Source organism: Plasmodium malariae, assembly GCF_900090045.1.
Source record: "Plasmodium malariae genome assembly, chromosome: 4".
NCBI classification, from domain to species: domain Eukaryota; phylum Apicomplexa; class Aconoidasida; order Haemosporida; family Plasmodiidae; genus Plasmodium; species Plasmodium malariae.
In genome coordinates this window covers 66,073-93,190 of record NC_041778.1, presented here as the reverse complement: position 1 = coordinate 93,190, position 27,118 = coordinate 66,073, and the positions used below count along the sequence as shown (strand labels likewise).

Here is a 27,118-nt window from a genome sequence, read left to right as displayed (position 1 = left end):
TATATTTTTTTAAATTCTTATAATTAAAATAGCAAATATACTTGAAAAAACAAATTTATATATAAATAATTAACATTCTTATGGTAATTTAACATGTAATTATTATTTATATATGTGTTATATGAAAAGATAGAAAAATCGATTCATTAAATATATTGGAAAAATTATATCAAGATTGTGAACTAAAAAATATTAATATCTATAAAAAGTAGTAAAGAAAAAATAAGTTAAATTTATTTACACTATTTTTACAATGTAATTTTAACAATGAATTTTTTATTGACGATTATGCCATATATTATTTTTTTACTATATTTCTGAATATAATATTATAAACTTATTTGCTAATTATAAAATACTTTTGATTTATGGACAGAAATAAATAAGTTAAATTCATTTATTTTATATTTATTAAATATATAATAAATTATTTATTAATGCTTATTCATGTATATTTCTAATTAAATGTATAAAAGAACAGTTTGTTAAAAAATTATATATATATATATATATATATATATATATATATATATATATGTATAATTAATTTTACATAAATTGATATTTAAAAAGTAGTTTTCTATGTTAATTTATTATTTTATATTTATAAAATATATAATAAATTTATGTGTATATTAATTTTTTTTTATATATTTATAAATAAAATGGGGATAAAGTGGGACTACGTGAACCTATAAATTGAATGGTAGTATACTTTATATGTAAAGTTCAATAATAATTTACTTAATAATTTTATTTAAAAAAATATAAATCTTTGCGAGATTCTCTATAAAATTAGCCAGTATATACAAGTATGAATAAATAATTTTTATTTTATGAAAACAACAATATCTGTTAGTTTTTAAAAATGATTTTCATAAAGTTTTTAAAAGATAGTGTTGTTAATTATATTAAATAAATTTATAGCTTTGTATAAGATGTAATAGAAGTTTAATGTTCATTACAGAAATATCAAAAAATGTTCCATAATATTAGTTTTATATTTTTGGAGCTTTTAGATTAGGTCTTATATAGTATATTAGTACTATGAAGCCAAACTTAAGAAAATTATTTATTCGTATATTATATATATAGTATGTATTGCTAAGTTAATTTACTTGAAAAAAAATTATTTATCTTAATGTATATTTTGTCTTTTGTGATACATTTTGAACGCAACACTAAATAACAAATTAGTAAAAATTAAAACAAATGTGTGCATGGTAAAAATTTATATGCAATAGTTTTTTAATGTATATATATATAATAGAATAATAATACTTTATATTTTAAATATTATTATTCCAATGTAGTGTTGAAGTGAATGTATGGACAAAGACTGTATTTTAAAAATTTTTTGTACATTCTAATAAGGCATTAAAAAATGACTATAAAAAGAAATATGGAACACTTATTATTTGGAAAGTATTGACCAATATTATTATTTTCATTTATGGTGACCTTTGTAATTATACATATTTAACATAAATAATCTTCAGAATATGAGAACGATCTATTCCTATTAGATAAATATTGAAAATGAAATGAAATTATATATTATTATAAATACAAGAAAGTTATAAATTGAGCATAGACAAAAAAAGGAAGAATAACTGATAAAATAAATACAGCATAGAATTTAATCTAATAGTAACATAGCACTTATTTTTTCTATGTTTTATATGATATAGTATGAACCTATTTTAAAATTAGTTAAAAATTTTGAGATAACTTCCTTTTGACTGTTGTCTAATTTTCTAAATAAACATTTTTAATTAAAAAGGTTAATTTAACAATATATATATATATTTTTGCAATTATATAATATTATATAACACAAAAAGATATAAATAAAAATATAAGATAAAAAGATAATAGTATAATTTATAATTTTAAAATTAACCTATTTAAAAAATAATAATAAGTAATAGAATAAGAATGTATAATGTAACTTCACTTCTTAATTCTTACAACTTTAACCATTATTACTTTATTACAGAATAATAATAAATTATTTGTTATATATTGATGAGTATTATGTTTTTCATACGTTTATGAATAAATGAATTATAGAATATATATGTACACTTATAATTATTTAAGTATGAATGCTAAAGCTATTTTATTCCTTAGAATTATTCCCTATATTTAATTTAGAGACAATGCTAATATTTCCTATATACCTTAAATATATTTGTCTTTCATATTAGGTTTCATATGTAATATTTAGGATACAATAAAGCTTAGATTAATAACAAAAAGGAAGTTATAGACCAGGTGACACATTTAAACCTTTTTTTCTTTTATTTTACAAATTCAGAGTTTCCAAATAAAAGAATAAAACATGTTTTTATTAATTGTATTTTATCTCTATAACGTAACATTGTTTATTGAATATATAGCGTGACAGTGTATCTTATAATTCAAAGAATAATTTATTTATTTGCAAAATTACATATTAGGTTAATACAAAATTTATTTTAATTTATAATGTGTTATATTGTATATATCAATAAGCACTATTAAACATAACATGTGACTTTATATATTAATATCAAAAAATTATATATTATCAAAAAAGGTGATACATTTTTTGTCTGCGGTGTATTAAAAATTATATTATTATTATACATGCTATGAATAAATAATTCTTTAGGTAAAACCTAATATTCTATAGTTAGAAAGTATCAATAATAAATCATATAATGGATATTTAAACAAATTAATTATTTAGGGGGAACTGAAAAAAATTTGCTACATATATATGTATATATTTAAAACAATTTTTATGTAGTCTAATAATACTTTTTTTAATTACTATTGTGGGAACTTGATTATAAATATTTTATTTTAATCTGATCTATCTATCTATATATATATATAGGAAAATAATGTACATGTTAAAATGATAAATTAAAAATTAATCATATCTTACAATTTTGCTAAAAAAATTGTTTATTATTCAATCGAATAAAAAACACTGATTAAAATTTCGTAATTTCATATTATAATAATTAATTCAAAAAAATAATTTTTTTTTTTTTATGTATACATTAAAATCATCTTATTTTTATTTAATAAAGGAATAATATAAATTTTTTATATCTATTCTTAAGCAAAAAAAAATTATATGTATTAGGAATATTTTTTTAAACACCTTCATTCATTTCATTGAATTTCACGGGTGATTTTTTCTTTATATTGCTCATTAATTTATATCCTTCTTCTTTTTTTTGTTCCATTATAATATCAGAATATTTAAGAAATATTTTTCATTGATAACAAATATTTTCCAGAAAATATCGTTCGAATATATTTTGGATGTATACCTACGAATTTATAAAACTTGTTTTTGTTATATTTCAACTGATTTTTCTACTTTCGAATCATTAACTATGGAATTCACATATGTATGAACTTCTCTTATCCAATTATTTATCCCCTTTCTAAATCCTTCTTTCAATATAAGCCAATATTGTCCTTATTTTCTCTATTTTTCAAAACATGTGCGTTTATATCAGTTGTGTCTTTTGTAATTCCTGATGTCCACACTAATATTAGTTTTGTCTTCCATTCATTTATGGAATTATGAAAATGCATTTCCCCATATTCTATAAAATTCTCTTTTTATAATATTTCCAATATCATTATAAATAGGAGAATACATAGTTTAAATAGTAATTGTTTTTTTATATATTTATATAATTTTGCATAACTCTTTATTACAATTCTTCTAATTTTATTAGTGATATATCATTTTTAGCTTTTTCGGTTTCATATATTTCTGATATATTGTGTAATTTTTGTGTTAATTCGTTTATTCATTCCTATTCCAAGTATTTTTATATAATCATACACTTTTTTGATATCCACTGTGTCCGTAGGTCTTATTCCCTTTCTAAAAATGTAAATTTTTGAGTTTCGTTTGACGATTATCTTTTTAACTCTTCAGATTTTTTTACATACGGTTGTTTTCTTTTCCAATTCCTTTTCAAACTAGTAAATCAATTTACTTTATTCATATGTTCAAAAAGATTTCAAAAAGATTTCAAAAAGATTTCAATGTCTTTCTCCGAATTTATTCAATATAATTTTTTTTTTCAATAATACTTTTACTATTAATGTTATCTATTATTAGTTCATCATTTCTTAAATTAGGAGTGAATGTATGTTCCTCTTTTGTGAACTCGTTTAGTCTTATTTCTACAAATTCTCCTTTGTTATATTGTAGTTCTTCATTTATGTATTTTTCTAGTACTTTTATAATAGTTTTTATCCTATGCTTTTTTCGTTTTGAAAAATTTACATTGTTTTTCGTGTTATGTTTATGTTTATTTTAATTATTTATGATTTCTTCTTTATTGTATAATGATTGTTCCAGCTATTTATGTATATAAAATGTACTTTTACTGTCAGAAAATGAAGATACTAGTAATTTAAGTAATTTTAGTTGTCTTCTTTTATTTTTTTTTAAAACTTTCCTAATAAACTGTTCTATAATATAAAAAAGAAACGGATTTATATTATGAATTATTACACTAATAAAATTCCTAACTTACTTCAAATGTTTATTTTTTATTTTACTCTAATAAAAAAGAAAAATGGAGTAGTAATTAGGAAACTTACTACAGTAGATGATATTTTTATATTATGTGAATTTTCTTCTGGATCTTTAGTAGCTTTTTAATTAGGGATGTTATTTATTTTATTTATTCGACCAATAATAAAACAAATATTATTAGTTAAACTAGGATTTTTAGAAGGTTAAGAAGGAGAGAGAGCTGATATAGCATTTGATTCTTCAGCAAGTAATAAAGTAGTTTCTAGATTAGAAAGTACTCTTGATTCTTCAGGAATTTGAGGCTGTAATGTGATATCATATGGTGTATTCCTTTTGCAGATTTAGAACGTGGTGAGTTTCTGATGATTCATCTCGTGAAAATTTTATGTCTTCCCTTTGATTAATTCTAGTATCTTTGTTTTAATCTTATGTTGATAATTACTATTTATGCTAAGATTCTGATTCTGTTTAAATATGCAATTTGACTACAGGTAGATCTTTAGTGTTAGTTAATACTTATTCTCAAATTGCATTTTTCTTTTTTTTGAGGTACAACCACTTTACATATAGACGAAACGAATACTAAGCATTAAAGAATTTCATTGTTTCAAGTTTCATTATATTCAAATTTTTGAATGAAAATTGTAATAATGAATTCTTGTTGAAATTTTGAACAATGAAGCTTTTCTTACTCTGAATATACTCATTTTTTTCTATAAAGCAATCCATTTATTCCGTACGGTTTTTTACACAATAAGAGTTACTCTTACAATTATATGTACTACAATTTTTTTTTGAATGCTTTTCGGTTATTCAAAAATTTATTTTTTATTTCACTAAAATCGTGTGCACCATATGATAATAATAAAGGTTCTTTGTGACTTTTATTTAAAATAAAACTTCTTTCATATTTATTGAACCTTTTGTAGTATATTCTTATACAGCTTTATAGTGAAGTTTAAGAATTAGCTTGATCATAATATACTGGTGCAGTATTATCGTTAATTGGATAGTTAACCGTTTGTAGTCATACTTCCCTAATTTTTTTTTGTTTTTAACATTTTTTAAAGTATAATATGTAGTTGTAATATTTGTTTTAATTCCTTTAAATTCATCTCTGAAAATATAACTTTTTTTCGATAAATCTACTTCATTCAGTTACTAGATTTAAAGGAATAATTAGAAATTATTTATAACTAATTGTTACGATAGCTGTATTATCACTTATTTATAATAAATAAATATTTGTGCATAATAAAAGTAAAAATTACGGGAATAAAGCAAAATTCCCATCATGATTCTATATTAATACACTAGTTCACTGTAAATAAAGATATAAAAAAAAATACAAAATTACTTCTTTTATTTGTAAATAGAATAATTTTTAATGAATACATATTAATATAAATAAATTAGAAAAGTATTATGTACATAAGAATATATATATGTGTTATATAATAATAGAAAACTTTACTATTCATTTATTTTGTATATATTTTATTATTTATCACCTTAAATAAATATATTACAAGGGCGGATATATTTTATTTATATTTCGAAGTTATATGACAATGAAGTATATATTTTTACATAAAATTAATATTCACATTACAATGAACAATCCAAATAACTTACAATAAAAAAATATATTTAGGTTACGTCAGCAAAAAAAATAAAATTTATTGTGTAAAATTATAATTAATGAAACTATTGCATTTGTTTTCTTTTTAATGCATACCATCACATATAAATATTCTTATCTGTACTAATGCAAATAATCTTTTTTAATTTATTTGTCTGAAAACAAATAATGTATAGACCAAATCATTATTAATGCTGATAGTAGGTTTCTTTTTTATTATGCTCTTTTTGTTATTTGTTTCCAATATAGGACATCATGGTATTGCAGATATCTTGTTAATAATTTTTTATATTTAGTATTTTATCTAAAGTTGTGAATTAATAATATATGAATTATAATAAATTATTTGTAGAGTTGTGGCAAGTACAATCCATGAAAATGTACTGAAGATAATATTATATTTATAACAATTACATAAATGTTAATTATTTATGCGTATATTGTACTTTTGAATGATTTTAAAATAGTCATATTTATCATATATATATATATTTACACAATTCTGAGTATGCATATTTCAACATTTTTAAATGGATTTCTTTCGGACTAAATTTTAATTAATAAATGTATAATTATATGTAATAATTGATATGATAAAGGCTTTGATACTTATTCAAAATATTAAAAATTATTAGGATTTACTTGTACAAAAATTAATTATTATATATACTTAATAAAATATAATATATATTATAACACTACAATAGAAAATAATAACATTAGAATTTCATGTATATAGTATAAATCGTATATTGTTTAATACAAAATACATTGAAATATAACAATTATTTTTCTGTAATTATTGATAGATATATTAGAACATATAAATTAAAATGATGTTATATATTATTATTTTTTTATCAGTTTTTATCAACTATATGAAAAAATAATTTAACACTATGTATAAATATTTATTTCCATGTAAAATAAAAAATATAATGTATTATATTGTAAAACTATTTAATACATTAAATGGTAAATAAAATTACAGAAAAATATAATGGTAATACGAAAACCATAGATTATCACATCATAATGTAAATAAAGTACTTCTAATTTTAATCTTTATTTTGAAGTACATAAGAGATAAAGGATGGTGAGTAAATTAAATGAATAAAAGTAAATATTCATGCATAATTAATATTTGTGAATATTTAGTTCGCATAAAAAATTAATTTGTACTATTTATGTTTAATCAGTCTGTTATATTGAAAAATTAATGGTTAAATTTTCTTTTATTTTTTGAATATACCATTATACAAATTTTTTGTTGTATGCTTTCTCTTTATTTTAATCCCTTACATTTTAGTTCATTTCTATTAAATATATAACTTAAATAATAATATTCAGGGAAATACATATAAGAATAATTTATAACTTTTTAAAATATGACATAGTGAAATAGTTGCTCTTAAATATATTATATTTATGGTAATCATAATATATAAAAAGTATATAATCAAGGGGGAATTTATAGAAATATAAAAGGAAATATGATTTTCTCTAATATATGAAAAAATATTGGAAGAAGTGCATAATTATTTTTTACAAATGTATATATTACGGTATTTATATATTTTTTTATTCTAATATATAGTATATAGATATATTTGTATGCGATAAAGTTCAATTTGTTATAGATAATTATGTAATTTTGATATTTGAAAGTGCACTATATTATTATTCTATGAATCTTTTCTTAGGAGATATATTTTAAATATTTTACAAATGTTGAGTTCATACAATAAAAATATTAATTTATATATATAATACTTATATATAATTTATGTATAAATACAATTCTTTAAAAATAAGCGTTTTCAAAATAGCATAAGAATAGTTATCGCAAAAATATTATTATTTATAATTTTGCTATTTAACATTTTTGGTCTACTAATTTGTTAACACAAAATAAATATACCTCCTTCAATTTACTATTTAAAGAATATCATAATAGTATTTCATTTTATGATATATTAAGTCTGTTTTTATATTTTACGTTTTTTATTTTCATCAAAAATATTGAAAATACATAAAAAGAAAAAAGAATTAAATGCATTATGTATTTTAGAAAGAAAATTATTTTAAAAAGTTTAAATTTAATATTATGAAAAGTTAAAAAAAAAGCATATGAATAAATTTATATTTGAAACAATGTAAAAAAATATATATGCTCAATAAAATTAAATTTATCTGATATAAAAATATTAATGATATTATTTTTTTAGTTACAACTAATAAAATAATTAATTAACATTATTATATTTATCAATTAACATATATCTAAGTATATTTTTGTACTGTTATATTTCATAGTATTTACTCTAAATAATATTTACATTAAGTAGATGTATAAAATATGAAAGAAAGTATGATTATTATATATTTTTAATTTTAAAAATTGTCTATAAAAAATACTAAGTTTTATATTATGTGCAATATTTTGTATACAACACAATGATGATATAATATTTTAAAAAGCTAAATAACTTTAAATGCTATTAAATATTTTCAGTAATATATTTTCCAGTGAAATACTTCATAAGTTTTACGTGCATATTAGTATAAGTACAATTATATATTTTTCAATGTATTATAGGTAGTCAACATATGCATATATTATATAAATAATATGGATAATGCGTTTTATGCGTCATTATCTCTCATTCTATATTTTATTATTCTACGCTAGTGTGAGAGAATGACTTAGTGTTGTAAATTAATAATTTCATTTTTTCTATTATTTATAGTTAAAATTCAATTCTTTTTATATTTTGCTATTTTTAATAGTAATTGTACATGTGCTCCCAAAAAAAAATGTTACACATAATAGATAACACTTTAATTCAACTATATAAAATAATGAATTGTAATAATATTATTTTATAAATTGTCTTAATATAATACAAAAAATTTTATTATATTTTAGAAGAGTTAATATATCGATGTAAAAACTAACTTATAATTTCTATAGAATATAGACGATTTTAGTTATAACGCATAAATAAATGCAAAAAAAAAAGAAAAAATATAATAATAATAACATAATATAATATAATAATATGTATTAATGTATTTTATTTATTGCATTAATAAAAGTGTAGGAACGCAAAAAATTTCATTAATATAGGAATAATTCTTAAAATTAGTTATGTATTTCCTGGAAAATATTCTTACGTAATCTTAGTATCGGGATACTTACATTCCTTTATATTTAAATATTTATATATATCGTTATCCTTCTTTCAAATTTATTGATTAGATATGTGCATATGCTTTTTTTTTAATTTTATACATTGTTATTTAAGGATTTAATTGTTCAGTTTCACATAGCATCATTACTGTTGTATTTTCTTCTATGTAAGCCAAAACATATTGGAACTTCTTATATAATTAATATTCATTTATTGTTTTATATATGTTGTTTAATATAAGATTTTTTTTGTTTCAATATATGGATACTTAGGATCTACTAAACTTTTGTTAATGATATATGTTTTTATATATTTTTATATTTTTAATATTATATGTAAAATTATAGAAAATTTCTGTGTTTAACTATTTTCTAATACATAAGCTATACTATATAGTTACACATAACTACTATACATGGTTCATTTTACAATTATTCATAGTTTGCAATATATATTTATTATATGTAATAATTGCATTTCATTAACTTTCTTTTATTTATGCTCTTACTAAATATAAATGCTTTTATGACCTCTTGCCGAGAGATTTTTAATATGATTTTTCAAAATATTTTATAATTTTCTTTAAAATAAACATATATGGTTTCACATGGAATAATAAGAAAATCTTAATCCCTTAGTTCCAACTTTTCTTTTAACCGATTTTGGAGCACGGATTATAAAATGCCGCATATACGGATCATCATAATAATTGTCAATTCCTTTTTTCTTTGACATCTTTTTACGAAAACATATTCCAAAGGGAGTAAACTAACATAAAAGTGAGTAATAAAAAACATACATAATTTATTTATTTTATAATTTTTAAATTTTGTTTATATTAGAAATAGTAAATTAATATATTTTGGATTTTACTGAGAATTTAAAATTACTTTATAATAAATAAAAATAATGGAAATTATTCCCACTATCAAAGTTAATATGATACCGGCACGGAAAAAAATGTTGAATGTATTAGAAGAAACAGAATTATTCTTGAATGATATATAAGCTCTTTTTTTGTTGGGATGATATTCATTTATCCTTAATCCAATAGTTGGTGTTTCACGCACATTTGGCTCCCTGCAATTTCCTGATGAATCTTTTACATATCCTGGTGTTGTACAAACATCTTTTTCTTTAGTTTCTGGAGACCCATTTAGACTTAATTGATCTGAAAAGGGTAAATGTTCCGGTTGTACTGAATTTGCAGTTGATCCTGGTCTCTCTCTTCGTGACAAGGTATCTACAGAAGTTCTTGGTTGTCCATCGATCGTAAAAGTTACATGATAAGGTGGATGTTGAGTAAAGGATGAAGAAGGATTTATCATAGATGCAGGGTAAGAAGGAAACACATTACATTTCTGTCTTTTATCTGTAATATCTGGACAGCTAATAAAATAAAATGAACTTATAATATCTGTTTGGGAACCCCCAGAACTCATTGGATAAACGGATTTTGAAGTTTTTTCTAATTTTTTTAAGTTATTACATCTACCATTTGTGTCAGAATTTAATACTTTTAAGAGATTATTAGGATCAAATTCATTTGGACATTTAAAATAATCTGGACAGCTATCCCAAAATGGATCATCACAGCATTGCTTATCCTTTTTGTGCTTCATGTATAATTTACTAATATTAGTAAGATATTCCTTGTAGATTTGAAATGTAGCACGTTCACACGCAGAGTAGGTTTTAATAATATCATAATTTTGAAAATAATCATGTAAATATTTCTCATCAACCTTTTCATTTAATTCATTTATATTGTTATCCTTAATGTCAGGTCGACACTTATGTAATTGATATTCCTTATAAATATTATTTTTCAATTCCAAATATTTAATTATTTGTTTTGTTTTAACATCTTCCGAGTTTTGTTTTAAAATTTTTTTTAGTTCATAATATATCCAGTATGTGTAATGTAAACATTGATTATTATATCCACTTTTATTTAACATTTTTGATAAATCATCCGCATTTCTTGCAATTTGTTTACATAGATCATAACTTCCGCTTGGAAAACCATTTCTATTTTTGGATTTATTTATTACATTACAAATTGTATCATATTGGCTTCCAGTGACATTTTCATTTAATTTATTATATATATTACTTGATTGTGATCCTTCTAAAAGTTTATTCTAAATATTAAGAAGAAATAATGAATTAGGTAGACATAACTTATACTTTTAATGAGGAAATTTTTATTTGAATTTGAATAATTTAAATTATTTAAATTATTAATAATTTTTTTATAAAATATAAAAGTGTACCAAAAATTCTTCATTTATATTTTCCATTTTATTTTGATATAAGTTAAATAATAAAAAATATTATTATTTTTAATGTTCAATTATCTAAATGTAAAAAATAAAAATAAAAATAAAAAATTTGTTCTTATATTATGCAATATTCCATATGTATTTTGGAAATTATATAAGTATTTTTTTACTAATAAAATTTAGTTAACCATTTTCCAGGATTAAAAATTCGTAGTATAATTACTGCAAAAAACAATAAAAGTTTTTAATTTTTAAAATATTAATAGTAAAATAACTATGATTTATTTCCAATAAATTGAAGAACTTATTCAGAAAATATTATACTTCAAAATAATAATTTATAAAGGTAATATACTATTTTATTAAGATATTACATAATAGAATAATTTGTTTTTATCATTTTTTTTAATGTATATAACGTACAATTTATGTGAACTATGTATTTATATATTTTATTCGTTTAATATATTACTTATATATATGATTTTGGCATAATTACAATTCTCTTTTGAATAATTATTTGGATTTGATATTTAGAACTATATATATATAATGAACTTACAGAATTTGTTTTTCTAGTTATTGTATTATATATATTATATATATTATATATATTATATATATTTTTTTTTATTAAAATTAACTAAATATATACATTACAAATAATTTTATTAATATGTATAAGGCAGTAGTATAAATTAAGGGTATTGTTACTCTTGAAATATAAATTTTTATAAATATGTTAAAAAATTAGTATGTGATAAATTATACCAATTATAACTGCACTATTTAAAAAATTATTTTCCTTTTTATTATGGAAATATTTTTCTACGAGTTTTTCTACATTTTAAAGGACATCGTTCTAAAATTTCTGATTTTTTTTTTTTTATAATTTTTCATTAAATTATTTATTATATTTTAAATAACATACTTTTTACAATATTTTTTTATTAATTTTTTCAAATTTAAATTGCCATCTCATAAAAGTAATTAAAAGCTATTAATAAAATTAATTCACAATAGTAAATAATAATATTAGTAGTAATTAATTTTATTAATTAGAATAATTATAGTTAATAATATAAAGAACATATTGTACATTCTTAAGATCTTGAAAAAAAGTTATATGAAATAATAATATGAGCAATAAGTTTGATAAAACAATTATGAATAAGAGTGTGCACTTATTAATCCTTTTTTTATAAGTGCATTCTCATATATAATTATTATCTCATAATATATATTATGTATACTAACACAAAAATAATTCTCATTATATCAAAATTGATATTGTCCCCAAAATAATAAAATATTATAAAATTATTTTATAGCACAAATGATTCATTCGAAAAAGATTTTATCAGTATATATTAAATTTTTATTTTATTATATCCTGAAAATTGTTAAAAAAATTATTAAATAGATGATTAAATAAAATAATAAGAATAATATATATTAACACCATAATGTTTTTAAAACATTGATACTGGTACACAATGATTGAAGATATTCCACTATAAAACATATATAAAAAAAATAAATAAATAATTATGTAGAAAAACGTTTTTGTTTTCCTATATATATTATTATGTATTAATTGAATTATTGCTAATTAGAGTCTAAACAAATGAAATAATAATGGATATATATAAATTGTTTTATATAAAAGAAGAAATGATAATTATTATCTTTATATATATCTGATGAAAATATATTTTTTACTGAATATATGGCTTACAATTAAATTCATTTTAGTTTATATTAATTTTTTAAGATTATTTTTTTGTGTTGAATATCAAGAAAAAAAATTTCTTTATTATTTCATAACATTTATAAAAATAAGAACTTTTGCATTCTTAAAATAATTATATCCCAATGAATTTATAACACACTATAAAATTATCTATATCTATATATATATATATATATATATATATATGAAAATTTTTATTTTTCTAACCCAGTATATCACATTTGTGTTAATGTAACAATTAAAAAAATAAAATTAAAACTTTCTTGAAGAATAATATAAAGCACATATCATTTTTTTTTATAACATTATAAATGAGATTTTTTATTTTGTACATTTATAAAAAAAATTATATTTTATTTATCAAATATAATGTGTAAATAATTTATTATTTTCAATAATATGCAACATTTTTCATTTATTTCTTTTTTTAATTTTAAAATTTCAATACACCTTGACATGAAAATAATAAAATAAATTATGAATTAATAAAATTACTATAGAAAGAAATTATAATAATATTTATAATATATATTAGAAAATGAGACTCAAGTTATTCACAATAAAGTATATTTAATGATAAACATATTTTTATATAAAAATTATTTTCAAAATGAAAATGGATGATTTTACAAACATATTAATATAGAATAAGATGTATAAATATGAAAATAATATACATTTTTTTTTTTTTATGTATCGCTAAATGTACTTTGAATTTTTATAAAATTAAAATTTAAAAGATAATAAATTTTAATATTAAATTTCATTTTATTACGGGTGCTAGATAACTAATATTTAATTTATTTTTCTCAACATTATGAATGTTAGTTTTTATGCTTTGGTGAAATAATTATTATAATATAATCCACATTTTATAATTAAAGAATAATTTATAATAACAATTACTTATACCATTTATATAAATATTATGAGCGACAAATAATATATCAAAATATTATGTGCTATTATTCAAAATAAATTCATATCTATATGCTCATAATAATGACATTTAATTTAATTGGTTTGTCTCAAAATAGAACGAACACCACGGGAATTTATGCTTTGATAAATTTTGTATATTTATTAAAATCATATTTAATAGCTTGTTTTAACATCTTTCATCACTTTAAGAATGGGAATTATTTAAAAAAAAAAATATGTGTTTAAATATATCAATTCTTCTTACTAATATTTAGGATAATATATTTTAAGTGCTACATGAATATAAAAATTACGATAAATTTAATAAAAGCTATGTTACAGTTACAGATAAAAATACGTAAAGGATGAATAATTTTAAAATAAACTGAACAGAAGTAGCAGAAATTTGTGAGAGCTTTGTAAATAAATTAAATAATTATTAAAATAAAAACAGTAATGTATGAGAAAATAACGATATTTGTTTTTATTCCTGTTCCTAGTCATATGAAAATATTATTTAAAAAATTTACCACTAATTGGATAATAACTTACAATACATGTGATAAATTTAGATTTAATGATAAAATTATTTGTGAATTTCAAGAATTTGTAGGTAAAAGCTTCATATTTTATTTTAATGGTTCTTTTGATCATTGGAAGAAATAAAAAAATTTGTATTATTTTTATAAATTCTAAAAACGCATTATGAATAAAAACAGTTATTCTATCAATAAATAACCTTAGTACTGTGAATATATTAAATATATTGAAACTATATATGAAATGTATATGATGAAATGCTGTAATTATGTTTTTCGTAAAGCAAATCATTTGAACGTGTGTCAAAAATACTTCTAATGTGAAAAAATATATACTCCCCATTCTGTCCTATCTAAATTAAATTATACAGTTAATTTATCCAGTGTACACTGGAAAAAGATAAATGAGTAATTAACTATTGACTATGATATTATAAAGAAAAATAAAAATTCATTTAAACGAACAGTTAAAAGATCAGATGATCTTTTCTGCAAAGTTATAATATTTGGATTTTTAGTTGCAGAAGTGGTTTTCATTTTATTTTTATGTTTTATAGTAATTAAAATTTTCATTTAAAAATATAAATAGGTTGCATACATATATATAATCTATATAAATTTAAAGAATATTATTACGAAATAACAATTTTATGTTTCTTATACTTTTATTTATATACAAGATATCTCGTGTAAAAAATTAAAATAAGATTTTGGATCCAAATGGATACTTATGAAGATTTTATAATGGACAACCTTGAAACATTAATTGGGAATGTACGATAATTCATTTAACTTATTATATTGTGTTAATAAATTTGGTAAAATATTACATATGTAATAGAATGCTTTGGGGAGAATAATTAAAACACATATAAATCTTTCTCTGGAATTAATGGAATTAAGTAAAACAAAAAAACTAATAAACACAAGTTAGAGAAATTGTAATTATTAATTTGAATCTTATACACTTATTTATATTTATATATTATTATTTTTTTTTTTTGTTTAATACATATATTAAATAAATAAAATATTATTTTTTATAATGAGAAAATGCGCATTTATTTATATGAATCAATTCCTATTAAATATATCATTAAACACTAAAATACGATATTATATATATATATATATATTTTTATAAGTCCTACTAATTTAAAGATTTCTAATTAGTATTATGTACCTATAAATATATATGGTTGAAATTGTAGAAATTATAATAAATCATTATATATTTTTGCTATTTGGAACTGTATAAAATCTTTTGTAAATTTAAAAATTATGTATTGCAATATGGGATTATATGAATTACATATTGATCTCATAGAACATAATAATGAAAGGTGCATGAAGATCCATCACATACGAGAAAATTAAAAAAACGATATATTAATTATATATTAATAAAATATAATAAATATATATTTCTTTCTGAATTGGTAAAAATAAATATGTATTAATTGATTAGCTAGGAAAATGATAGAAATTTCTAATTTTCATTATATATCATGAAAGATAAGCTTATATGTTTAGTACATTTTACACAACAATTTAATTGAAGTACATTAAAATCTTTTAATGCACACTCTTCATTTAGAAGGATAAAATAAAAGTGAATGGATATCTAATATTTATTATTTCTGGGTATGTTGAAGATCCAATATTAAATAAACTAAACACTAAAAAATTGAGAAAAAATATTTTTTTAAATATAGAAAGCTAAATGCATTGAGAATTATATAATAACAACTGAAATAAATATTTATAAACTCCAAACGAGAAATAGCATTAATATTTAATTGACATATTTATGGAAAATAATTTGTAATTTAAAATTATTTTTTTTTGTATTTTTATTTATTATATAATGCATCTCTTCTATATATACATAATAAATAAAAGGAATTTATTTTATATAAGTTGAATAAATGATAATATTTTTGCAAAAAAAAAAAAAAAAATAGTAGTAATAAACAAAGTAGTATTTCTTAATTAAGCGTGGAAAACGATCAAATTTATGTTTGATTTGCTTTGAACATATATGAAAAATAATACTATATATTAAAGTAATACTCTTTTTTTTTAGAATAGTACCTTAACATTTTTATGATATTCAGTATATTCCTTCTGAATTATTTATAGCTTTAATAATGATGATAATATGTTGAAATTATTTTTAAAAATAATACGTTCAGCTATTCATGGTATGACGCTCAATTTTGAATTTATTGCAATATTAATTGATTTATGTCTATATATTTATTAATGTCTAGTTTAATTTATTGTTTAATCATGGTATATATACATTATGTCAAATATATGTTTTAGACAATAAAGTAAAAGCTGAATTGAAATAACATAATTATATTATAAAACGTTATATATTTATTGTTTTATTATTATCTTACTAATATTATTCGTTAATATATTTTTTGTTCTGCTTACGATTTAAGTTAAAACGCAATTAACTGTTACTTATAAGATCTCGAAATAGGAAAATTACATTTTCAATATTACATATTTATTAATCTACCTGGATTGTTGTTTATATAAGCAGTATGTTGATATTTCATACAATGTTGGTCATATTTTAACTTTAATAATTTTTCTAATATGGTAAGAAGAGACATAATTTCTTCAAACTAATTCATTTTGAAAAATGAGCACGTATATAATTACAATAAAAAAAAACGATCTGGAAAATATATGCAAAGGTACCTATTAATATTATTCTACAGTAATACTGAATATTTTTATGGAATATATAGAAAAGAAGAAATTTAAACATAAAAGAATAGCACAATAAATAAAATATAAAATTAATTCTCATATAGAATAATATAAAATGCAAAATTAAACAATAATTGTGTTTATATAAATATATATAGTTAGAAAATGAACACACTATAATGTATATGTTTATGCTATAAAAGAAGTAATTCTATTCTTTATAAATTTTTTTCCGAAAAAAAAGTAAATCATTTGAAAAAATAAGAATTTTCAAGTGAATAATATTTCTATTATGCATAAATTGTTACGAAATTAATTTTTATGTTTAACTAAAAAACTTTAGCATTTATTATACTGCTTTTATTAGGTAAATTATCCTAATTAACATGTAAAAAATAAGTATACGCACTAAAGAAATAAATTAACATAAAGAACATAATTATAGAACCTAATATAATTATATCGTTAAAAATTTGCAAATATATTGAAATAAGTGTGAAAGAAAAAAATATTTATAAAGCAAAAAACTCAACAAAACTGTTAGTTAAAATGAATCTTTAAGAAAATAAATAAAAGAAAGATATATAAGAGATTTTCCTAAATATGTAAATAAAAAAAATAAAATAAAAAATATATATTATCTTATAAAAGTTATGAAATAATAGTTATATAAATTGACATAAAAAATATACATCAACTATTTAAAATAGTTGGATATAGGAACAAGATTCAGCTTATTCTTTTTGATAAAAATTGAAAAGAATATAATTAATGATTACATATATAATAGAGGCTTTATATCCTTCTAAATATATAAAATTTCATGGAAATTATAATAACTGCATATAATTTAAATATTTACGTTAATCATTCTTTAGAATAAACCTAAAGATATATAGTATATATGCTAATGCTAATTTGACTTCTAATTCTCAAACTTATTTAAATAATCATTTTTTTTGGATACAAAAAAGTATAAAGGAAATAACGAAAGGGAAATCATTAAAAGAGGAAGAAATATTACTGGATACAATAATTGTGGGGTTAGTTTAGCTGCGACATATTTTTTTGCTAAAATGTATTAAGAGACTTGCAAATGTTTTTAATTATTCCGTTAAGTATACCGTCTAAATTACGGTTCATTTTAATTACAATGTCTTTTATTTTTCATATTTAATTTTCAAAATTTGTACTTATTTCCTCTGAGATATTACATTTTAATGATGATTAATTTTTTTCTCTTGACATTTTTTTTTTTTTTTTTATATGGTTTTCCTAATTTCTCATTTTCTGTTCTATAAAAATTACCATCCTTGAATGAATTACATGTATTTTTAAATGTATTCGATACTTATTAATGAAGATGTTTCTGAATGCTACGGTTATGAGTGCGTTTTTGCATACAATTATTTTCATACTCTTTTATCTGATGTATTATTTAAGTTAATTTTCTTGATATATAATCTTTCTAAGGTATTTTTCTAAAAATTATAGTAGATATTTAAAAACATATAAATGTCTACACATATATAAAATATATATTTTTTTTTAAATAAATGATTATTATTACAATATTTGTATTAAATTTCTTTTATATGTTCATTATACAACCTCATAGGAATACTGGCATATCTACACTTAAAACGTAAATGAAAAAACTCTAATGAAGTAGTAAAATTTACTTTCTCTTGCCATAGTATTGAATTTATTTCGAGATATTAAATATTTTGTAATAATATAAATTTTAGAATTATAGTTTTTTGGTATTATTCAATGTAATATATGAAATAATTTTTTTTTATTGTATCCTATTACTTCAAAATTTATAACTACTTAGATCTCCCATGTTTAAGATAATTTTAACATGCATTAAGAGGTAAAAATAGAAAAAAGGCATTAAATAAAAATATCTCTGAAAATTTTATATATAATTATAATTATATAAAATAATATAAATATAATGGCATTTTAAAAAGCATTTAATTATTGTATTATAATTAGAAGAAAAACGACTGTAAATAATTTACTTTAAACAAATTTATTCATTAAGTACACTTGATAATAAAGTGTCAAAATTTATTTATTAGAAATAATAAAATGTAATAAAATTAAGTGACATAATGGGTATGGGTTAGTCTTTAGAAAAATATTATTTATCATTTCTCTTTAACGATTAAAATAATAAAAAATAAATTGGAATCTTCTAAACTCTGTTATAAATTTTTTTTTTTAATTAATTTGTAAAAAACATAATAATTTGAACAACAATATATACTAATGATAATAATTAATTAAATACATTTAATTAATACATTCGAATCACATAAGGTATTAACTTATGTATGTATTATAAGTAAAAATATATAATGGCGTGTTAATAATAAAATATATTTTTATTCTGGTTACTTTTAATGTTTTGTTATATAAGATAAACTAAAGTTCTATTTTTTTTAATTAAATAAAACATAATTTTACTCATGGTTCCCAGGTATTTTGCTGCTTTAATATTAATTAAAAAATTTTAATAATGCAATATATAAAATAATATTTAAAGTAATATTTTGAAGAATTTTATTTATTGAATTATTGTGATAAAAATAAGAACATATAATAAAAAAAAAAGTAATAAAAAGTAATAAATATATAAATGTTAAAAATATCATAGAATATTTTGTATATAATTAATTTAAACTTTAATGATTCTTTAGGATTAATTATTAGCTATTTTAAATGATTTAGCAATAAAATAAGATTATTATTAAATAAAAAAAGTATTAACTTTACGTGTAATAAGGTATTGGTCGTTAAAATTATACTTTTTCTTTTACACCTTATTAATAATATGTTAATAATTTTTTTTCGTATTTCATTCATATACTAATATTTAATTAAATTTATTAAGTAAATATAAGCATATTTATAGTTTATTAAATGTTTCCTCCGTATAATATATCTATAAAGAAAATGTTTCTGTATATTCTTTACATTTATTGTTTATAATAAATATTAAATTACTATTTTTATTTTCCTTCTTTTATGAATATATACATATGCGAATGAGAACAAAATTTTTATTTTTTAAAAACAATAAAATTGTACAATATGGGGAAATATTTTTTGTAAAGTTCTATAAGGACAAATTGTTAACGAATTTAAGTATATTTATATTCTTTAATATAGCTCTGTATAATATTTACTATATGATTTTACATGTCAATAATATGAAAAAAATAGAATTTTATTGTAATGAGATTTATGAGTTCTTAATCTATGTATCATATTATAAATAGCTAATGATGGTAAAATTTAGCTTATGAATGTTACAGTAATCCTAAATTTTATATATATATAAAATTAACATGTTGAATTATGTGGAAAATAAATTATTTAATTTAATGAACAATTATATCTATAATACATTAAGAACACCATAACTAAGAAATTAGTAAATATTAGAACAAACATGAATGGGGTAAAAAATTATATATACTGAGATCCTTTAAAATAATATAAATATATATATATAAACTATTAATTATTTCAAGTTTTAATTTTATTACACATGGGATGTTGAGATGAATGTATACGTAAATATTTCATTTTTAAAAAAATTTAATCAACATAAAAATAAGTTATTAAAGAATTTCTACAATTAGAAATATGCAATGACCTACTGTTTGTTACATTTTATACTATATCCCTATGTTCATTTATAATCACTTATATTCATCATCATATATAACTAATATACGTAATCGTCATAATATATAAGAGGGCTAAATTTATCAGAAATATATTTTACACATAATGAAATTAATGATCATGATGAATTCAAGTATTTTGTAAAATATACACTGTGAAAATAACAATCGTGCAATTTACTACGTAGAAAGAACAATTATAACACACAATTTGAAGGAGCAATAATATTGTGCTATATTTTTCTATTGTTAATGAGATATATAAATTTGTACAAAAATTTTTTTATTAAGAATTTCATAGAAGTTACATCTATGTTTTCTCTAAATTTCTATGTAATAAAAATATTTAATTATAAAAAGTAATTTAATATTATTTATTCTTTCCTATACAATTATATTCCATATAATAATTTATAGAAAAAGAAAAAAATTTAGTTATATAATATGAAATTTTTAAAAATTTTTGTCGGAAAAAAAATAAGAAATTTTAATATAACTGTTTTTTACATCTTAATTCTTAAATATTTTATCAACCTTAATAGAAAATATATGAATAAATATTATTTTTTCGTGTTATCATACTCTACGAATAAAAAAAATATAATACATATATTTATAAATGTTTAATTATATATACTAAAACTATTTCCATTTTTATAATTGTTCCTTACAAATAATTTAAGAACAATAACTATATTTCCCAATACTTACAAGTATTTTAATTATTCATTTTATGTGTCACATATAAATAATGTAAACAACATATCTTATGTATGCAGCACATAGATATGAATGGAAGATATATAAACATATATTTTTACAAATAAAATTTACATAAAATAAGGAATATAATATAATGTTATTAAGTGTATTATATCTTTAAAAAACAAAATAATTTATGATATATATATATATTATGCTTTACATCTTATTAATAATAGTATAATTATAATTATAATTAATTTTTAATTGCGTATTATTCATTTAAAAATATATTCTTTAAAATTTCCTTTGGATTATACATGTTAAATATGATCTTCAACATAATGTGACTTTGCAGTTTAATATGAAGAAAAAATAAATTATAGAGGAACGTAATATTTTTTTTTCTATTATACATTATATATGCTATTATTATTAATCTTTCTAAAATTTTAATCCGCTTAAGATAAAGCATAATGATATATAGTTATGAAATTTCATAGAAAAATTACATAAAGGAAGTTTAAACAAATTGATTATATAGGAAAAACAAAAAAAAATTTAATAAATAATACATATATAATAGAAGAGTTCTTATTTATGGTACCAATGTTGTCTTTAATATTACTATTGTGGAAACCTAGTTTTCAATATTATATATTAATCTAATCTATCTATATATATACATATAGTAAATTAATATACATTTTAAAATTATAAGTTATAAAATTAACATGCCTTATAATTTTACTGAAGATATTGATTATTATGGATACAAACAAAAAATACTGCTTAGAAATTTTGAAAATTGGTATCATTAATTAATACAAAAAAATTGATTTTTTTCTATATGGATTAACATATTTCTATTGTTATTAAATAAAGGATTAATAAAAATTTTTTGTAGATATTCCTACAGAAATAAAAAAAATCATATATGTTGAAAACATTTTTTAAAATTCTGAATTTCATTCATCATATATTAGGAAACTTGTTTTCTTTTATATTAATCATTATATTCTTCTTCTTCTTTATTCCCTTATGATATCAGAGTATTTAAGAAATATTTTTCATTGGTAACATGTTTTCTATTATATATTATTAGATTATATTTTGGATGTATTACCGTGAACTTATAAAATATGTTTTTCTGTTATTTAAGAAGATTTGTCAACCTGCTCATTATTAACTATGAAATTTATATATTTATCTTCTTCACTTATCCAATGAACTATATCCTTTCTAAAGTTTTCTTCTATATGATCAGTATTTTCCTTATTTTCCGAAATGTCCCCTTTAACATTAGTTGTGCTTTTTATAATTTCTGATACTTTCGTTGAATTTGCTTCTCTCTTCCATTCATTTATGGAACTATCAAAATACGATTCACTATTTTCTATAAAGCGCTCTTTTTTACATTCTTCTAATACCATCATAAATACGAGAATACAAAGTTTTGCTAGTACTTTTGTTTTTACGTATTTATAGAATTCTTGATAACATTTGTTGTACTGCAGTTCTTCTATACTTATTAATGTTACGTCATTTATAGTTTCTTCAATTTCGAACTTATATAACATATTCTGCAACTTCTCTTCCGATGATTTAAACAATTCCTGTTCCAAATACTGTTCTATAATAGTACCCTTTTTGAATATCCACTGTTTCCATATATCTTTTTCTCTTTCTAAAAATGAAAAGTTGTGGTTTTCATTAGAAGATTTCTTTTTTAATTCTTCCATTTTTTTTATGTAAGCTTTTTCCTTTTTCCATTCATTTTTCAAATTGATAAACCAATCCTCTTTTTTCAATTTTTCTAAGAGGTTTCCATGTCTTTCTACCCATTTATTCCACAGCAATTTTTGTAGTTCAGCGTCATTCATTCTTTTAGTACTTTCCATTATCAGTTCTTCGTTTGTTAAATGAGGATAAATTTTATATTTTTCATTAGTAAACACTTCTAAGCATATTTTTAAAAATTCTCCTTTATTGGATTCCCATTCTTCATTTCTGCATTCTTCAAGCACTTGCATATGTATTTCTATAATAGTTTTTGTTCTGTCCTTTTTTCTCTTTGATGTTTTTATGTTTTTGTTCATTTTGTGTTCACGTAATATTACACTTTTTGCATTTTTTTCATCATTATATAAGGGATCTTCTATATGTGTATGCGTTAAACACTTACTTTTTCCATCAGCAAGTGAAGGTGTTACTATTTTCATTAACTTCAAATGTCTTCTTTTTATCTTTTTCTTTTGTTTAAACATCATCTTTGAAGCGTACTGCAATAGAGCAAAGAGTGTTTTGTAAGTAAAATTATTACAATAATCATACGTTAAATATATATTTAATACATAAGGTTTATATTACTTTAATAAAAAGGAAAAAGAGTATAACAACTGGAAAAATTATTAAAAAAAATGATACGTATGTAATAGATATATTTCCATGTAGACCTGTAAGTACATTTTAAATATGTATATTGTTTAAAATAGTTATTTCAAAAATAGGAAAATAAAGAGCATAAGTGGCATATGTAACTATAGGGAATGCAGGGACAACCAACAAATTTGTAACAATAGTGGATTCGTTATGTTTTGACAAATCAGATTAATTAACTTTACTTAAGTATATGCCTTCAAGTAAAGGTTTTATTGTACCTTGAGGAGTTTCCAATTGTTTAAGAACTTGCAATAATAAATTTTGTTCTAAGTACTTATCTTCAGGTTGAATTTTTAACATTTGTTCTTCAGAAGTATCGGATTGTGGTACTGGATCTTGCTCAGATGTATCAGATGAGTGAGATTCATCTTCGTGAGCAGTTTTATATTCCTGTGTATGTGAATCTATTGTTGAATTTCGTTCTCCTACATTTTCTGTAATTATTTCATGTCCTTGATACGAATCTTGAATGTATACATTTTTATCCAAGTCTTCGATTACGAGTTCATGAAAAGTTTTATCATTGAATACATCGCATAATTCGTCTCTCGAAAAATCGATTTCTTGTGGTATTGCTTGGGATATCTTAAAGATTCTGTTTCGAAAAAAACCTTCTCTTGTATTTATAATCCACGCATTATATTCTTTAAAGTTTGTTATACATTTAGGATCATTGTTACATTTATATGAATTTTTATTTTCTGTTTTATAGGGTATTAGCAATTTTAGCCGATCATTTTTTTCTTTACAGAAATCTTGTGCCTTATATGATAATTTTAAAAGTTCTCTTTCTTGCTCCTTTAATATAAAAGGACATATTCCATGTATAGAAGGATTGTTAAAATATGTACTTAAATATTCTCTAAGTAGTGCTTCCCACCTTTTCTCTGACAAAATATTTGGACGTGCATTCTTTTGTTTAATTAGAAAATTCACTAGATGTAAGCATTCTTTTCTAAAATCATATTTCTTAATACCCCTTCTACTTAAGGAATTAGTTTTACTTATGATATAATTTATTTTAGCTACTATATTATGTGACTTAGCCCAACTCTTCAATAATTCATGTTCTCCCCTTGAGAACTAGATTCAGAAAAAATAATTATGAAATATATAGGCATTAATTTTTATGTTAGTTGTATTTTCGCTTTTTTTTATTATAAATAAATATATTAATAACAAATTAAGTTATATTAAAAAATAATTAATATTACTATAGATTGTGAACCTCCCATAATATCCCTACATTATTTCTATAGATCGTTAAAAATAAACATTTGAATGAAAAATTAAAATTTTTATGTTTTTAATTATCAATAGTATAATTTATAATTAATGTCTATTAATTAACAGAAACTATAAAATTATAAACCACATAGGATTTTTAATGAGGAATATAAACTAATTGAATATATAAATATTTATTTTTTATGATTGTTATCTTTTTTATACTTTACATAAATATATTATAACTGGATATATATCATAATCATTTTTATATTAAAAAACAGTTAAGGATATATTTGTATGTAATATTAATGTGACCTTTATACAGAAAAATACAAATAGCTATCAATACAAAATTACATATAAGTAACATTAATAGGAAATGTACACATTATCATGTAAATATATCATTACATAAGTATTGTGTGTGTGTGTTTTTCTTTTCTTTTCCTAACACAAGGACATATGTATATATAAAGATTATTACTTGTAATAATGAAAATAATTCCTTTATTCTTTTGATTATCCGAAATAATATAAACTATAAATCAAATAATTATCAGTAGTGATCGAATTTTTTTTTCTACTTTGTAATTTTCGTTATTTATTTATAATATAAACAGTTATACTGTTATAATTATACTGTTAATATTTTTTTATATTTAATACACCGTATGAAGAAATGAACTCTAACATTATATAAATTATTATATATTGTATCTTGGGCTCTTGAAAGTACATGCTATTAAATAACATTATGACACTTAACATTGAATATATATATAAATTGGCTAAATATTAAATATTTATGGTATATATCTGTTAGTATTTTTAAAATAGTATAAATTATTATATACATATATACTTCTGTATATGGATATTGCCACAATGAATTGGAATGTTTTCAGTTATTCTAAATTTTAATTAACAAAATATATATTTATATATATTAATTAATGAAAATAAGTTTTTTAACTTGTCACAAAATAAGAAAAATTATTTGGATATACTTATATTAAAATTAATTATACTTCTATATGTTTGAAAATGAAATGTAAATGGTAACTTTGTAATAAAATAAAATTATCATTTCTTATAGATGGAATCATATACTACATTAAATAGTATAAAAATTAGTGAAATTTTATGGTTATATATCTGTAATTATTAGTATATATATAAGAATAAATAAATTAATAACATATTATATATTTTTTGGTTTTTACTGTACTTCATAACTATGAGAAAATCTATTTAAAGACACTATTATATATTTACTCTGCATGCAAAATAAGAAAGTTACGTATTAATTTATATTACTTTTAAAAAATGAATACGTAAATAATAATAAAGAACAATTCTAATATATTTACAACAACATAGAGTATTCCGTGATACTGTAAATATTTTTAATCTTTTTC

The 27,118-nt window shown here is 19.4% G+C and overlaps 2 protein-coding genes and 1 pseudogene across 2 annotated transcripts, besides 1 other annotated feature; 1 reads left to right on the top strand and 2 right to left on the bottom strand.

Annotated features, from left to right (window-relative positions):
• Positions 1-10,000: 10,000 nt before the first annotated feature.
• Positions 10,001-11,873, bottom strand: PmUG01_04011400 (PIR protein; the record flags this gene model as incomplete). The annotated part of the gene is made up of 3 exons (XM_029003107.1): positions 10,001-10,165; positions 10,288-11,541; positions 11,871-11,873. The coding sequence occupies 3 exons, from the start codon at positions 11,871-11,873 to the stop codon at positions 10,001-10,003; spliced, it is 1,422 nt and encodes a 473-aa protein (XP_028859574.1).
• A 2,759-nt stretch (positions 11,874-14,632) lies between these two features.
• PmUG01_04011350 lies at positions 14,633-15,678 on the top strand (annotated as a pseudogene).
• Positions 14,633-15,678: a sequence feature (PIR protein, pseudogene).
• Positions 15,679-23,185: 7,507 nt separating this feature from the next.
• On the bottom strand, positions 23,186-25,705 carry PmUG01_04011300 (STP1 protein; the record flags this gene model as incomplete). The annotated part of the gene is made up of 4 exons (XM_029003106.1): positions 23,186-24,310; positions 24,399-24,484; positions 24,653-25,553; positions 25,685-25,705. 4 exons carry the CDS (start codon positions 25,703-25,705, stop codon positions 23,186-23,188), a joined length of 2,133 nt encoding a protein of 710 aa, XP_028859573.1.
• Positions 25,706-27,118: the final 1,413 nt, after the last annotated feature.